The following is a 14,841-nucleotide window of genomic DNA, read 5'->3' on the forward strand; positions in this document are numbered from 1 at the left end:
ACGTTTCAGTGTAGACGGTATGCCACTAAAAAGTTCTTATGCAAATTACGACCATGCTGCATATTAAGGAACCCACGTTATTAAGGGCTCAACTTTTTCAATATTTTTCAAACTTAGTCAAAGGTACATGTGCTCTTTTGTTTTCAAAGATTTCCATAAACTATTAGGGTTTATCTCAAGCCAGATTTTCTGCGTTTTTCCATGTATTTTTAGGTATGAAATTGATGCATTTTGACCAGTAATTGACTTGGTACCACCCATGGGTGGCCTAACTAACTCTAGGCATCAAATTTTGGCAGTTTCGGCATTTACCTTGTGTTTTTTGGATGTGCTAGTTGACAATGGTGTAAATTAGGCATAGCTGTGAATTATCATACACGCTTCCATACACGTTTTTCGTATTGACGATGACAAGCTGCATCTGATCATCACTGGTGAATGTTCCAATAGGGTCACAACTATAGAACACGCTAGTGTGGTTTTCGATGAACTTCTTTGTTCGATCAATTTTAACCGGAGAAACTTCAGAATCGGATGAAAAACTGGTTGCCATTGCGCAATAGCACCTTCGCTCTTACCCTCTCTCTCTCAGTTGCACATGTACCAGTTAAAAGAGAGTGGACCATCTGACACCAGGCTAATTGTGGTGACTATTTAACAACGTCTTTGCCTTTATATTGCTTTTTAAAAGCACTCTGATAGGGAATTACAAATTTAACCCAATTACGTCATTTGATAGCTATAAATGCCTATTTTCAAGCATTAATACATGCGCATGCGCATAATTGATGTGTCAGAGGCTCATTTTTACTCTTCTAGCTGGTGGGAATTTCTAAATGATACCGTGCAACCAAATAACCTGGTAACGTTTAACAAGCCAATGAAGCTAGCAGAAATCAGGTTCCGGGGTGGTTTTAGCAAATTGCTATTTTAAGGGTATCAGATGGTAACAGTTCAAATGACATTGAAAAGAATTACGGCATACCAAAATACATTCACTGGAAAGCGATTATTTCTTCTGCAATGAAAGTATTGCACCCACTTGGCTTCTATGGACTCTTTGTAATATTAATCTGATCAGTTGAAGTAATGGCATCCGAAGTTTAGCAATACACCCGTTTGTCAGGTCGCAAACCACGTGTTCCTACTTGTCTTTTTGTTTGTCAACTATTAACCTCTGATTAGAAAAGAATCTCCAAAAATCACAACCTTTCTGCATTGTTGCATATGCGCACATGATGTGCACAGCGCAGGTCTGCGCAAAGCCAGCCCCGCTTCATAAAGCAATTCGACTGGGTTTTGTCTCAGAACAGAGGCTCGCTTAGGCTATTGTTCCCGCCAATATAAATTTGAGAGTGCAGGGCTGGGATCTCATTCCTTCAGACTTGGTCAAAAGATCACTGTCTTATCATCAAGCAGATTTACTGTCGAAGGAAGACACGCCGTGTCAACTCGAAGAACAAGATTGAGAAAAAGAAGAACTTCGTCCATTGAGGTAAGCAGTTAACACACTTGAATTAATAATTGTCAGTTTAGCAGCTATCTATTTCTTGTAAAATTGCCTGCGCTTCAATCAATATGATTTCCACGAGTACACTTGTAGAACGTTTTTTCTTTACTTTGTCATTTGGGTACGAGAAACACAATGTTTGAAGCTATTTTTCTTAATATTATTTAATGCAGTTCTTATGTTGTCATTAAACAAATCATTGAGAATACAGTCATTCGTTTTAAGGTATGTTTCATTTTCTTAAGTTGCTCGAGTCATACCAGAGTTAAATTAGAATACAATAGAAGTTCAGAAGATTGCATTAAAATAATCTGTAAGTTGTTATAATTATTTCATGAATCTAAAACGTTTATCAAGCCATGAACAGAAACCGTTCTCCAAAACATTTCTCACCACAATTATAATTATAGCAATGCAGCAATTCTCAACTCATGACATAAGCAAAACGAAATGTATTATGCTTAAGAAACACTGAAAATTTTCTTATTTTTATCTGTTCTTTATATTTCTTCTTAAAGATTCATCTAGTAGCAAAATTGAATGAACTTGCTGATCAAAGAACCTGCGATAAAACTGATTGGAGATCTTGATGAAATTAATTACAAACCTTTGTTTAATTTAAACTAATATGACAATATGTGCACAAATTTTAAAGATCATACAACTTCATACGTTGAATACTATGCATATAATAGAGGTTTATAATGAATAAAAATATTATTTTATATCAATTATTATTAAAAGTTTAAAAGCCTTTTTAACTGTTAAAAACCTATCGCTGCTAGAATGAGCAATTCAAAGGGATTTTTGGTAGCTTTTTACAGCTTTCTTTAAATTTGAATTTATTTCAAAATGTTATCAGATTAAATATAAGATATGTAGGAGAAAAAAGATTTCATACCTTTTGGTTCACTCATACTTTTTTCTAACTGAATATCTAATTTCTAAGATGTCAATATATTTTACCACAATTCATGCAGACGCTTGAATTCATTCGATGCCTTCTTCAGACATTCGATGCTCTCTTAAGATTTAAGAAAGCACCGAACGACTTCTCTCGCAACATAACCGATAGGTTTTTATTCGTAATGAAAATGTACTTGCATAGTGAGACTGCAAATTGGATGAAAACTATATTCTATGTTTTTTGCTTTGTTTGTAAGCCTTAGCTAGCCATTCAAGAAGTTTTACTTATACTTTGTTTTTTCCTCTTCAGCTTTTTGAATTATGGAGCGAATTACGAAAAACCCTTTCTACATGCCCGAAGGTTATCCTTTACCGTTTGAGTTGAAAAGGGCGGCAATCGAGTATCAAATGACGGCAAACTGGAAGAAATCAAAACAAGATCGTGAGTTGAGAGCAAAGCAGACGAAAGAGGCCAAAATCGTTGCATATACTTCAACAAACGTGAGCAGGAAGACAAAAAATGTCAACCGAAGTCCAAGGCAGGTGCGAAGGAACGAACGAGAGAGAGGCAGAAAAGCGAGGCTGAATGCGGCATTCAAAGTGCTGCGAAATGTTATTCCGTTGTATTCAGAGGGTCTTAATAAAGAAAAGCTCACGCAGGTTCAAGTGCTGAGATTGGCTGCCAAGTACATTATGACGCTATCTGAGATCCTCGGTTCGGAGGCTCCTGGAAGCGAGGATGACTTCTACGCAAGTCAATTTCAGTGTAGCTATGACATGCTGCAGTACATTAACCAGGTATGAAAGCTCACTGTTGAAAGTATCTCTCATAGGTCTCTGACCAGCGACAGGCAAAAGAGACTTGAAGAATTGTGTCACAGTTCTTGAATGTCTTTTGAGACGCTCGAAGATGGCAACCAAGTTACATCTTGCTGAGCAATCTGCAGTCGTATAAAACAAGATTCCACCGAAATACATCTTATTCGACTATAAGCCCTGTAGACACTCATAAATATTTTAATAGATTCCTTCTAAACTTTGACAAACTTCGATCGATCAAACATGAGTGAAATTGTAGCTGTTATCTGCTAAGACTAGCAAAATCTTTAGGCATCCAGACTATACGGGATGAAAGTTTGATAAAGCATTGAGACAATAATCTCACTAATATTAGCTTTGTTTCCCAGAAATTCCCACATGATATATGAAAAAGCAATGAATTCAAATCACCATCATAGCATTTCTACTTCCATTTAGATCATAACATTAGATTGCTTGTCTGAACCAATGATATTCTTAAAATAAACAGTCTGTCCTCAAAGTACTTCCGAATCTTGTTGTATTTGCCTTAGCTAAAAATCCTCAGATGGACGAAAGAAACGTCCGAAAACCTCTAGCAGCTAAATACACAAGCCCGCAAGAATCAAACACCAGGCCACTGAGATTCGATACCTTTACAATTGTATAAAGTATTGAAGTATAGTTCACCTTCGATTCATCTTCATGTAATATTTAGTTCTTGCTTGAAAAGGAATAAATGATATTGTAGGCAAGATAGAGTAATATATTTCAATTATACGAAAGATCTATGCATAATAGAATATATTAGCTATAATTAAAAGAAATTACTGTATGTAGACGAACACAGAGTAATATAGATGCAATTGCTTTTATGACAAAGATTATTGCTTTAAAAGAGTTAATTTCTCGTTTGTGTATGTATTTATTAGAGATTTTTAATAGTTATTAATCAGATTTATAAAGAGTTTTAAAAGTAAAACTATAATATTTGTACAAAGTAGCATTTGAAATCTATTTGGGAAATGCATTAGATATGGAGATTTTATTAAGAAATTTGTCACATTGAAAATGGGTTTTTTTGTGAGACGTCACTTTAATATTAATACCTGGATCAATATTGGTGATCGATTTGATTACCATGGATTGTGTGCAAAAAATTTTATGTAATTGAAATTCCTGGCGTGGTTTCATTCCAAACTGCTGAGAACTTGGTATCTGCTATTGCACGAGATAAATATGCAAGCAAATCATTTGTACGTGCTAGTTATTGGAAAAATTGTTCTTAAGAATGAAAATTATCAATCTGAACAAAGCAAATGCATAACAAGCAATAAGTTCATTTCATACCTAGAATAGTGTGGAGAGGTGGCTCAGAAATACTCTGTTTTCGTTGCTCCTTTTTGAAAGCACTCTGCTACAATAATCAAAAGCCTGCTAGAATCACCAATGCTAGAATCACCAACAGCCAACATCATTAGACCGGGAAAGCACCTGGAATGATCAGAAATTAATTTTCAATAGAAGGTTTAACACAAGGAAGAGTAACTTGACTAGATGCTTATATCAGGATGTACCCTATGTTAACTTAATCATAGAAAGATTAGGCGAGAAGAGCTTAACAAGCCCTATATTTCATGCGATCTCTTCCTCTCAACTGCCTGTGAATATAATAGCTAAACTCATCAAAAGCGAAATGAGAATCCTTTATTATCGAAAAGTAGTGCAATTAATTTCAAATACAATATTCTTCTACCTCACATCTCTTATATAAAATCCTAATTATGCCACCGACAGTTGAAATAGCGCATGATTAAGAAGCAACAATTAAGATATGTTTAAGTCTGTCATAGTGGTGTTATTATGACTGAAATATCTTCACGAAAGACCTTCACGAAGGCAGAAAAAATTGCAAATTGAATATAGAAGGGAGAGTTGCTGAACAAGAAAAGGTGTAATTTATAGAGAGAGCGTGCTCTTCCATTTAGATCTTTAGAACAAAGTGGTTTTTGGTTTTCAAGAAAGGGCATAAATAAAAGCAAGTGTGATTATACATCTCTTCTCGAAGTTTGAATAGAATGGAAAAGCCTTTTTTTGCCTCTCAAAAGGTCTCTCACAGACCGTCATCAAAATAAAACCTTGAAAGTATCTATGATTTCCATTTATGATCCCATTGGCTCCATGGGTCTTATCATGCTGAGCATTTTTCTAGAAGCAGTTTTTGAGCATTTTGAAGAGGCAGAGTCTAAGCTCCAATAAAGACCGAAAAATTCCAGCCGTTAAACTTTTTTTGCAAAAAAATGTGCGTAAATTAACGCAGGAAAGACGATTCCCCTCCTGGCTTGTTGGGGAGCCTAAACCCCCTCACTCTCCCTTGATTCCAAAGTCCCTGTGTTTTCATCAATCTCACAATTGATGCCTGCTAGTTACTTTAAACAGAAACAAATAAAGTTTAAGGAAGCGCGCTTTACAAGAGCGCGCATTTGCATCTTCGTGCGCGTGTTTGGATCAGTTAGGCGCCAGTCATTTGAACTGCAACCTACAAGAGGACTCAAAAACATACAAAGTTGTTAGGGAGACAAGGCCTTTTTATGAAATGAAGTTTGATGATGAGTTTCGTATTTTCTCGCAAGATTCAGTTTGAACAATTAGCTATTAATTTGACAGGTGCAAAATGGGTAAATATTTAGAAATGCATTGTTAAAAAGTGAAAAGAGATAATACGCTAAAGAATGCACAGATTCTTCTTAACAAACATGAAACTTTTCAACACTCCAGCCAATATGGAAGCTAGTCGATAAAGTGAATATTTCTTTAGGTAATTGTAACCAACAATGTTTCTTTAGAAGACCTGTCTTTTCCAATCATTATAAACGCTGACCGACTCTTTATGAGAAACATTGTTTGGTCTTTTGTTAAAATATATTGCGGGGAGATAGCTCTGTTATTCAGTTGAAAACTTTGAACCAAAGGCAACCAATAACATAGTTGCTGAAATATTAACTGGGGTAAGTATGCTTCATTGGAGTAAAACATTTCTTATAAACAACCACTTTCTTAAGATGCATTTGCACTGTCAGCCATTTACATCGTTAATAATAACGATTCTTATTTCACATATAAAAAGGGAGTTTGATTCTCTGACTTGAAGTACAGTTTGACATAGTTTCTTTGAATTGTAGACGAGTTCCACTTAGAAAAACAAAACTTTCAGCTGACATTTACCAGAATCTGTTGCTTTTTGATAGCTAAAACGAATGGAGTGGCTTCGTATTGGTGAATAACGCTTAAAAATATAATGACGATGTATCGAGCTGGAAAGTTTCCTAAGAATAAGCTGTAATTGCCAAGATGCAAAGTGTAGATTTAGATAAAAGTATTTATAAGGGTATGTTATGATTACGCACATAGTTATACGAATTGGCAACAGACTAAAATCCTATTTTTCAATGTTATTCAGCCATAATGCAAATTCTAACGCTTAACAGCTTTTTGAAATGCAGGTTGTGCTAACTCAGTTCAAAATTCTGAGGGCCACAGAAGGCAATTCACTCTGTGCTTCAGCAAACAAACATTATTTTGGCTTGATTTAGTTTTTAATAAAGACATGATCAGTAAAGATAAATTTACACTTTCACCAAACTGCATATTGCATATATCTGCAAAGCAAACTCTAAATGGCTATATAATTATTCGGGGGAAACTATCATTTTAAAAGTTCTTTGCAAAGCCTGGTGATAAAAATTGTGTCTTCCAGGTTGATAAAAGAGGGGCCCATGTCGGCCGGTATTAATAACAATGGTGAGCCAAATCTTTCCCAGTTCTACGTTCCTCTTCATCATAAAGCCAGGGGGAATCAACAAATTTGCTCATTCATGTCTCCTTTCACAGCATTCTTCACAATCACAACGATTAAATATCATTGTGAAAATACGATGGTGTCTGTGCTATCTCGATAAGTGCAGTCTTTGTAAGTTAGCCAACATTGGCTAAAACAAATGGCACCACTTTTGGAAGAACTTAGCTGTTGCAAAATCAGCATTCGATATATTTATTTCTCGAAGGCTACATTGAAAGTTTTCTCCAAGATTCTAAGCTCGCCTCTAAAGACTGCACTGAATTGTTTAAAATCTTTCTAGGTATTTCAAGATGAGATATTCTTGACTATTTTAATCAACTCTCCAGCTTAGGATTCTTATAAGTTTTTGTACGAACACACTTCAAAAGAACAGTGAGACTCAATTTGCCAAAAAAATGGGAACATTATAGGAACATGCTTAGCCTTAGAATGGAAGTTAGAAGAAAATTTGGAAAATTTTCCACCGTGTTAACAAAACAGAGTGAATTTTATCAGCTAATAAATGATGCTACTAAAAAATCATGCAAACCTTCTATCTTGTGGTCCTAGAGACAATTTATAGTATGTATTTGCAGAAAAATCATTGCTTAAATTACAAGAATTAACAACAATCAAAATATCCAGGAAATAAGAGTTTCGAGTCTCAGCAAAGATGAAATGTAATCGTCAACCTTCATCCAAAAACCATGTGTGTTTTATGACCCACTAAAAGATGAAATTCAATATCAATTTCAGCCATAGATGATATAAAATATCAAAATATGAAGTTGATTTGCAGTATCAATTTACTATAATTTATAGTAAGCAGATAAACCACCGGATCCTGGAACCTATGCGAAGATTACAAGAGTGGGATTTTAGGACCAGCTCTTGTAACATTAGTGGGATTTTAGGACCATTTGTCTAATAGATTTATCATTTCTGTCTTGTTAAGATCACAAATTTTTGGGTATCCTTTTCATCTCGAATGCTTCCATCCATATATTGGTCAGCATACCATAGTCAAACGCAAGTCTTTGCACACAAACCTCCTTACATTCGATATAATTGCTTCAAAGTTGCTTATCAAATAGAAATTACAAACATCTTTAAATCCATAATCCTTGCTAAAATTATTGAAACACCTACACAGGTTTAAAATGTTGCTTAAAAACAGTATTGCATATTGCCAGTGGCAATTTTACAAAGATTGGTCACTTCTTATAAAGAAATTAACATTCTACAGGGGATGAGGGACGAATTCATCGACACTTGGGGAGGTAATAAAATCATTGTTTGTCAACGTAAGTACTGAGGTGTTCCAACAATTTTTGGCGAAGATTGTGCAGTCCCATTGCTTGCGGCACAGAAAGCGGATCTATGTTAGGAAAATGAATTCTCAAAATCAGAACTTTTAGTACTGCTTTAAAAGAAGCAAACTTTCTTTTCGTAGGATTGGGTTTTTATTGAGGAGAAATAAGCTGAATTTTTCTTACTATTTTGTACCTATTTTTTGTTGACAAGTTTAAAAAACTTTTTAAACAAACCATTATACTTAGATTCATGCCCAATTCTAAGGAGATGGGTAGGTATTTTCAATTTCGCATAACGTTGTTGCACGAATAAAAAGATCAATAAGTTTGACGGCAAGATTGAAACATAATGGTTCTATATAAAGATTGAATAGTATAGAAAATATATCTTTAGATAAGACAACAAGAATACTGTCACAATATGACATCTGAATGCATTTACATGTTATGCAGGGAAAAATGGAGTGTTCTCTTCTACCTTTGCTTCTACTTCTACACTACACGATCTCAGCAAACTATTCAGTATTTCTGAGGTATTATACTACATTGGCTCGTCAACAATTTTTTCTTGTTTTTCACAGTAATTTTCCTTTGAAAATAACGTCACTACTCCTTTTCACGTGTGCGATTCTGTTTCTGCTCAACCTACAGTGTACTGAGGTACAGGGGAAAGACTTGTTTACAGCCCCATCTTATAAATAATGTGGGGATATCTGCTTAAGTTTGAGAGCCATAAAGGCATAAAACCACAATTTCAATCTGAGTGAAGCAACAACTAAAGAAATGCTTGTCTCAAAAATACTACGAAACATTTGCTGTTTAATCACTTATGGCGCATAATTAAAATCCACCGCAATCACTATGCAAAAAGATGTTAGATCGAGCCGCGCTGCCTTATAAACAATAAGTTATCTCGTAAAAGCCAAGTTGCAGTGGACTCTTAAAACGTGTATTGCACTAATTTCAAATACAGACGGGTATTTTTCTGCACATTTGGGGCAACAATCATAGCTTGTTTCAAGACACTTCAGTAGGGGTTCAAGCAATTATCTTTTTAAAAGTTCTAACAGCAGTATATTGTCTTAAAAAAAGTCACCAGGGCTATGGGGGCAATTCCCCTCCAACTTTTACGCTCCAGAAAATTTCAACTAGGTAAAGAGCTATCATGTTCCCTAAGGTTGAATTTTCTGAGCATAGGGCCAAAACGAGAGGATAATTACTGGGCAGTGGACGAAATGAGGTGTATACGGAGAAAAATCTTTTGACAATTTTGGCCTCCCATCTTAAAAATCCTTATTTTACATTGGTTTTAAAATGCTACAATATCTAAGCTCATAAAATACACTGGATTTTGATTACTAGCAGCAAAGATTACTAGAGGATGCCATGGCCCCCTTTCTCCTGTCTGTAGGTTGTTTTGAAATATGGATAAGAAGCGCTTAATTTTTTGCAGCAAAAACTCTCTGCCAGTGAACTGTCTTTCACAACTCGCAACATTGTTTAGTCCTAATGGTTTAGTGACCATGGGTTTTCTTGTGGTATGAAATCAACACTCAAGTGACAATATCTCAAGGGAAGTGCCTAGGCTCCCATCAGAAGCTATGCCAAGTAACAGATGATAATCGTTTAAGGGATAGGAGGGGGGCTAGTATAAATCTTGTTTGAGATATAACTGCCTAACTGGAGCCTAAAATGCGACAAATTTTGCCTAACTAGGGGGCTACTGCCAAACTGGAAATTTGCAAAGTGACAAAGAATTGAAAAACCAGCTTTAACTGCATTGATTTTCACAAAAGGGCTTCAAGAATTCAATGGTGTCAGATCTCAAATCTTGTACTGACACATGAAAATCAGCACCATCTCCAATTTACTTGCTTTGCCACTTTAAGTTAAGTCCATATTCTATTGCAATGCTCAGATAACAGTTAGAACATCTAACTATTTGCAAAAATAGACATTTCAAAAATTTGGGGCATATGTGGGCGAAAATGTGTGCTTCAATTAATCAAGATGAAAGTCGCTATTGTATGATAGCTAGTATTGTTTCTCAAAGACTTTGAACACATTCATTACTTAGTATACGACGAAGGGGATCTGCCTTGTGTATGCTTTATTTTTAAACGTGTTTCAGTATTAGGTGCAAGGAGGGCAAGGAGAAGCCTGAAAATGAAAAGAAAATATGGTCGATCAGCGGGGGTTTGTTTCTCACACAAGCAACAAATACAACTGCAGAACTAAAAAAACCGGACCAAAAAACAGCAGCACATCGTTTTTGTAGTCACCAGCAGTAGTAACATCTTCTCCAGAATTGTCTTCTCCATTTGGCACGCGTCTGTCTGCAGGGGTTTTTAAGCTCAACAATGAATATTAGTCAATGAGTATTTAAGTAGATTCGCATACAAGCGTGCTTTGAAAACTTCATAGTGAATTCATGAGGTCTCTTTTGATTCAGCATGTTCCCTGGAGCTGAGATCATGCCGGGTTAGTATCTAGGTTATCCAGTTCACACATCAAGAGATCAAGATATCAACCAGCTCATTAGCAGTAATTGGCTCGCAATTTAACAAGACCACCGAATGACAATAGCATCCCAGTAGAAAGCGGTCGTGTCACGCAGCCAGGCTGATCCAGTAAGCGTGTACGTTCACGTATTCAATGACTTCGCCGGATTTTATTTGGAATGAGCACTTAGAAGTAAAACTTTGCCAGTTCTCAATAAGTGAGAATCAGAATCGTTTTGTCTCACAATGCATGATACCAAAAGAATTGTCCGATCTCTAGCGAGCAATTGCACCAAGCTTTTATCATTTCTTTTTAAATTTAGTTAACATCAACTTATATTAATATTATCCTATTCATATTTAAGGTTTCAAGCTTTCTATACAGAAATATATAACTCACGACAACGTTTTACCTACGACTTATTTTGAATAGTTATTTGACTTTTGGAGCTTTTCAGCTACTGTGCTCTCTGTAATGCTGCTTCTATGCAATACATCATTGCATCTGTAAATCATGCCTGTTCCAATTTGTAATTTGGTAGTTTTGTATTTGTCGTGAGTTTGGTAGTTAAAATTTTGTGAATAATTTGCATGGAATTAAAAGTCGTCACTGTTGATTTAGTAGATTTTTAAAAAAGTGTTATACTACACTTTAACTAAAGTGCAACTAAATATATATAGAATAACTCACGGCCTTTTTAAACTTGACTGGTGGCAGAGAGGAACAGAGAGACACGACTTCTTCCGTCAGCACTGCAACCAAACAGCAACATGCTTCTGCCAAAAAGCCAAACTCTAAAATCCACTACATCATATTTATAGATAAAAGCCTATTAGCAACTATTAATAGCAAACAGTCAGCTAGAAACACATAAGATCAGAGAAGTAAGCTTAATAAAATAAGCATTAACAATTAACATCTATTGAGTGTCCCTGAATCAGAGCCATTGTCAAATAATTCTTCGATAGTCACACGTCTTTAACAGAAGGAAGGACAAGAAGTTTTAGCTCATTACGTCGATCTCAGTTTAGATTCCTTGCTTGCCTTAGACAAAAATAGAATTAGGTTAAGAAATTCCAAAGGCTAAAAGAAGCCAAAAATACTTTTTTCAGGTGGAAATTGATGGTTGTAATTGCAGAGGAAATAATAATGCTTACAAATATATAAATATATTGGGAAATTTCAGTTATCTAAAGCTTGTCACAAAATAATAGAATGTGTGAATGCACAAGAATGGAAGGTTATAGCCAAAAAATGAAAGTAAAGAAACAAATTTCAACTAGATTCGTTGAATCGCTGATTGATATGAAAATAAAAATCCAGAAAGCCAAAGATTTAAACCGACTCTTTTTGTGAACATGTATGAACCTTAAAATCTTAAGCATTTTTTTAAGTAAATACACTTTTCTCATACGCATTTTTCTTAAAAGTCTTTTTTGAGCCTAAGAATATTTTTACATTATTTTTAGAAAAAGTCTTTTTTAATGTGTTACTTCGTCATAAAGGATTTTACAAGTTTATTTCAGAACATAGAGTATGGAAGTTTCCGTTTTTGGCTTCGAAAGACACAAATAAACAAAAGTTAAATTCTTGATGAAGCTTTGCATTTTCTTGAATTTCAGCGATTTTGAGCCTGAATTCCTAAAGACTGTGTACAATAAAAGTGGAATTATAATATCGATCAGCTGTATTATTTACTTTTGATGAAATAAATAAGAAAATTAAAGCAAAAGCAAGCACGTATTGATCTGGTCTGGACCGAATCCCGTAAAAACAACTGGATTTAGCCAAGATCAGGTCCTTTGATATTTTTACCTTGTGATTTCAGCAACATAATTTGCGCGCTTGATCCTAAAGTGCGTTTGCGTGTAAGTGTCAATAATTAATAGCAATGATACTCTGCCTTATCTCCATTTTGGAGTAGTTACTATAAAGCAAGCACAGAATTGCCAGGAGAGACATCATGTCCAGTATAGAACAACGAGGAATTTTTCTATTAAGTTTGAAATAATTCAACTAATCTTTCACTCTTAAATAATAAGTCTTTTTGCATCGCTGTTTAGAATGTTTTTCATTTCTGGAAATAGTCCATTGAATTTTTGGCATGGCCTTAAATTTCTATACTTCCTTCGTGCAGTCCACACTTTCTACAATTTATGTTATCATGTATTCCTTTGCATTTAGCTTTTAAATAAGTAATGTTTAGTTTCAATTTAGCAACGTTGGTGTTTTTTATGTTTTATGGATTGTTTTGATTTTGAAATTGCCATTTTTAATGAAACTCGTATTTGTTCGAAGTTTTGTTCTATCCTCTTTACTGTTGTGCCTTTTGCAATTCTTCCCATTCTTTATTGGATAAACATATATTTGTTATGTATTATTATCTTTGTTATGTATAATGAGTATCGTATATCATAAGTTACACATTTTTTTATAAGAATACCTAATTTTTGCCGAGCCTTAATATTCTTAAAAGATTTTGAGCCTAAGATTAATCTAAGATTATTCTTTCCCAACACAAGGTGTAAATTCGCCTTATGATCAAAGAAAAAATCAAATCTTTTTAAGCGTTACTTCATCATAAACTTAAACACTGCGGAACAGTACAATAAATGTGGAATCAAATGCCAATATGGTCATTGAGTCACACTATAAAGTTGATTACTCACAAAAGATGAGTGTATTTCAAAACAAATCTATAGCGTAAAAGTGACAGTTGTTTTCTTTGTAAGACAACTGAGATAATAAAAAAGTCTTGATGAAGCTTGAGCCTGGCATTATTCTTAAATTATTCTTGAATTATTCTTAAATAATTTTTAAATTATTCTTAAATTATTCTTAAATTATTCTTAAATTATTCTTAAATTATTTTTAAATTATTCTTAAACTATTCTTAAATTATTCTTAAAATTTCTTAAATTATTCTTGAATTATTCTTAAATTATTCTTTAATTATTCTTAAATTATTATTAAATTATTCTTAAATTATTCTTAAATTATTCTTAAATTATTCTTAAATTATTTTTAAATTATTCTTAAATTATCCTTAGATTTAAGCAATTTTGAGCCTCAATATTCTTATCAGAGCCCGTGCCGTGGCCTCCCAACTTTCCACCAAATAAAAGATTCAAATCAGCTCAAGTGATTTATATAGATAAGTATCTATATGACAACAAATACATTGAACGAAAGTCCACAGGCAAAGCAGCATAAGCAAAATGTTTGCCACATCTCGGGAAAAGAGTGGGTAAGAGGAAACTTTCTTTGCACTGATGGCCAGTCCAGTTTTGGATCAGTGACACGGACCCTGCTTATAGAATATATTCTAATGAAAAAGTGGGCAGTTCATTAGTTACACCTGTTTATATGAGCAAAGTTATCCCACTCTTCAGCCTGTTTATATGAGCAAAATTATCCCACCTTCCAGGTAGAATGAAATCATTGCATTTTTACATGCGAATTCTCTCCCACCCTCCTACTTATGGCTTCTTTTTGTCAGGCCAAGCTTTCCCCAACTACCGCAATACGTCGTTCTTTCGTTATGGACTGCGAAAGCATGCTCGTAGATAAGAATTTCATCCCAACTCCCAGCCAGTTTTGTGGTAACGTGGACAAATTTCACCCCAAGATGTGAGATCCGGCAAGATGAGAGCGGGAACTCATTTGCCACGCATAGAGCGTTTCTTTTATAAGCACAAGAAGGAAGTTACAAAGCTTTGTAAAGGAAAGCTGGATCTCACCCCCCCCCCCTCCCCCCCCCACAATTTTATAAGAACTCTAGCCTCGAACATGATCAAATTTTTAAAAAAATTAAGAACCAGCTGAGGTTGAGCTATTTAAAATGTAGCTTTGATCTCAAAAAGGAGTTTTTTGCAATCCAAGGGTGCTTTCTTGTGGATTTTTAAGTTGCCAAATAATGGATGTAATGCTGGGAATCCCACTACACCCCGGTAATTTGAACAAGTTAAGAGCAG

General features: G+C 34.7%; 1 protein-coding gene across 3 annotated transcripts; it reads left to right on the forward strand.

Annotated features, from left to right (window-relative positions):
* Nucleotides 1-1,249: 1,249 nt before the first annotated feature.
* On the forward strand, nucleotides 1,250-11,754 carry LOC148960217 (uncharacterized). 3 transcript variants are annotated; one of them, XR_016143791.1, is made up of 3 exons: nucleotides 1,250-1,495; nucleotides 2,727-6,222; nucleotides 8,299-11,750. XR_016143791.1 is itself a non-coding variant. In XM_089108638.1 (2 exons), exon 2 carries the CDS (start codon nucleotides 2,738-2,740, stop codon nucleotides 3,218-3,220), a length of 483 nt encoding a protein of 160 aa, XP_088964764.1. In that variant the 5' UTR covers nucleotides 1,250-1,495; nucleotides 2,727-2,737; the 3' UTR covers nucleotides 3,221-11,754. The 3 variants fall into 3 exon arrangements, 1 of the variants encoding a protein (XP_088964764.1); XR_016143792.1 differs by having other exon boundaries at nucleotides 10,818-11,739; XM_089108638.1 differs by having other exon boundaries at nucleotides 2,727-11,754.
* The last annotated feature ends 3,087 nt before the right edge of the window (nucleotides 11,755-14,841 follow it).

This window comes from Rhopilema esculentum, chromosome 5 (assembly GCF_057945365.1).
Source record: "Rhopilema esculentum isolate cy_ngs chromosome 5, ASM5794536v1, whole genome shotgun sequence".
Classification (NCBI taxonomy): domain Eukaryota; kingdom Metazoa; phylum Cnidaria; class Scyphozoa; order Rhizostomeae; family Rhizostomatidae; genus Rhopilema; species Rhopilema esculentum.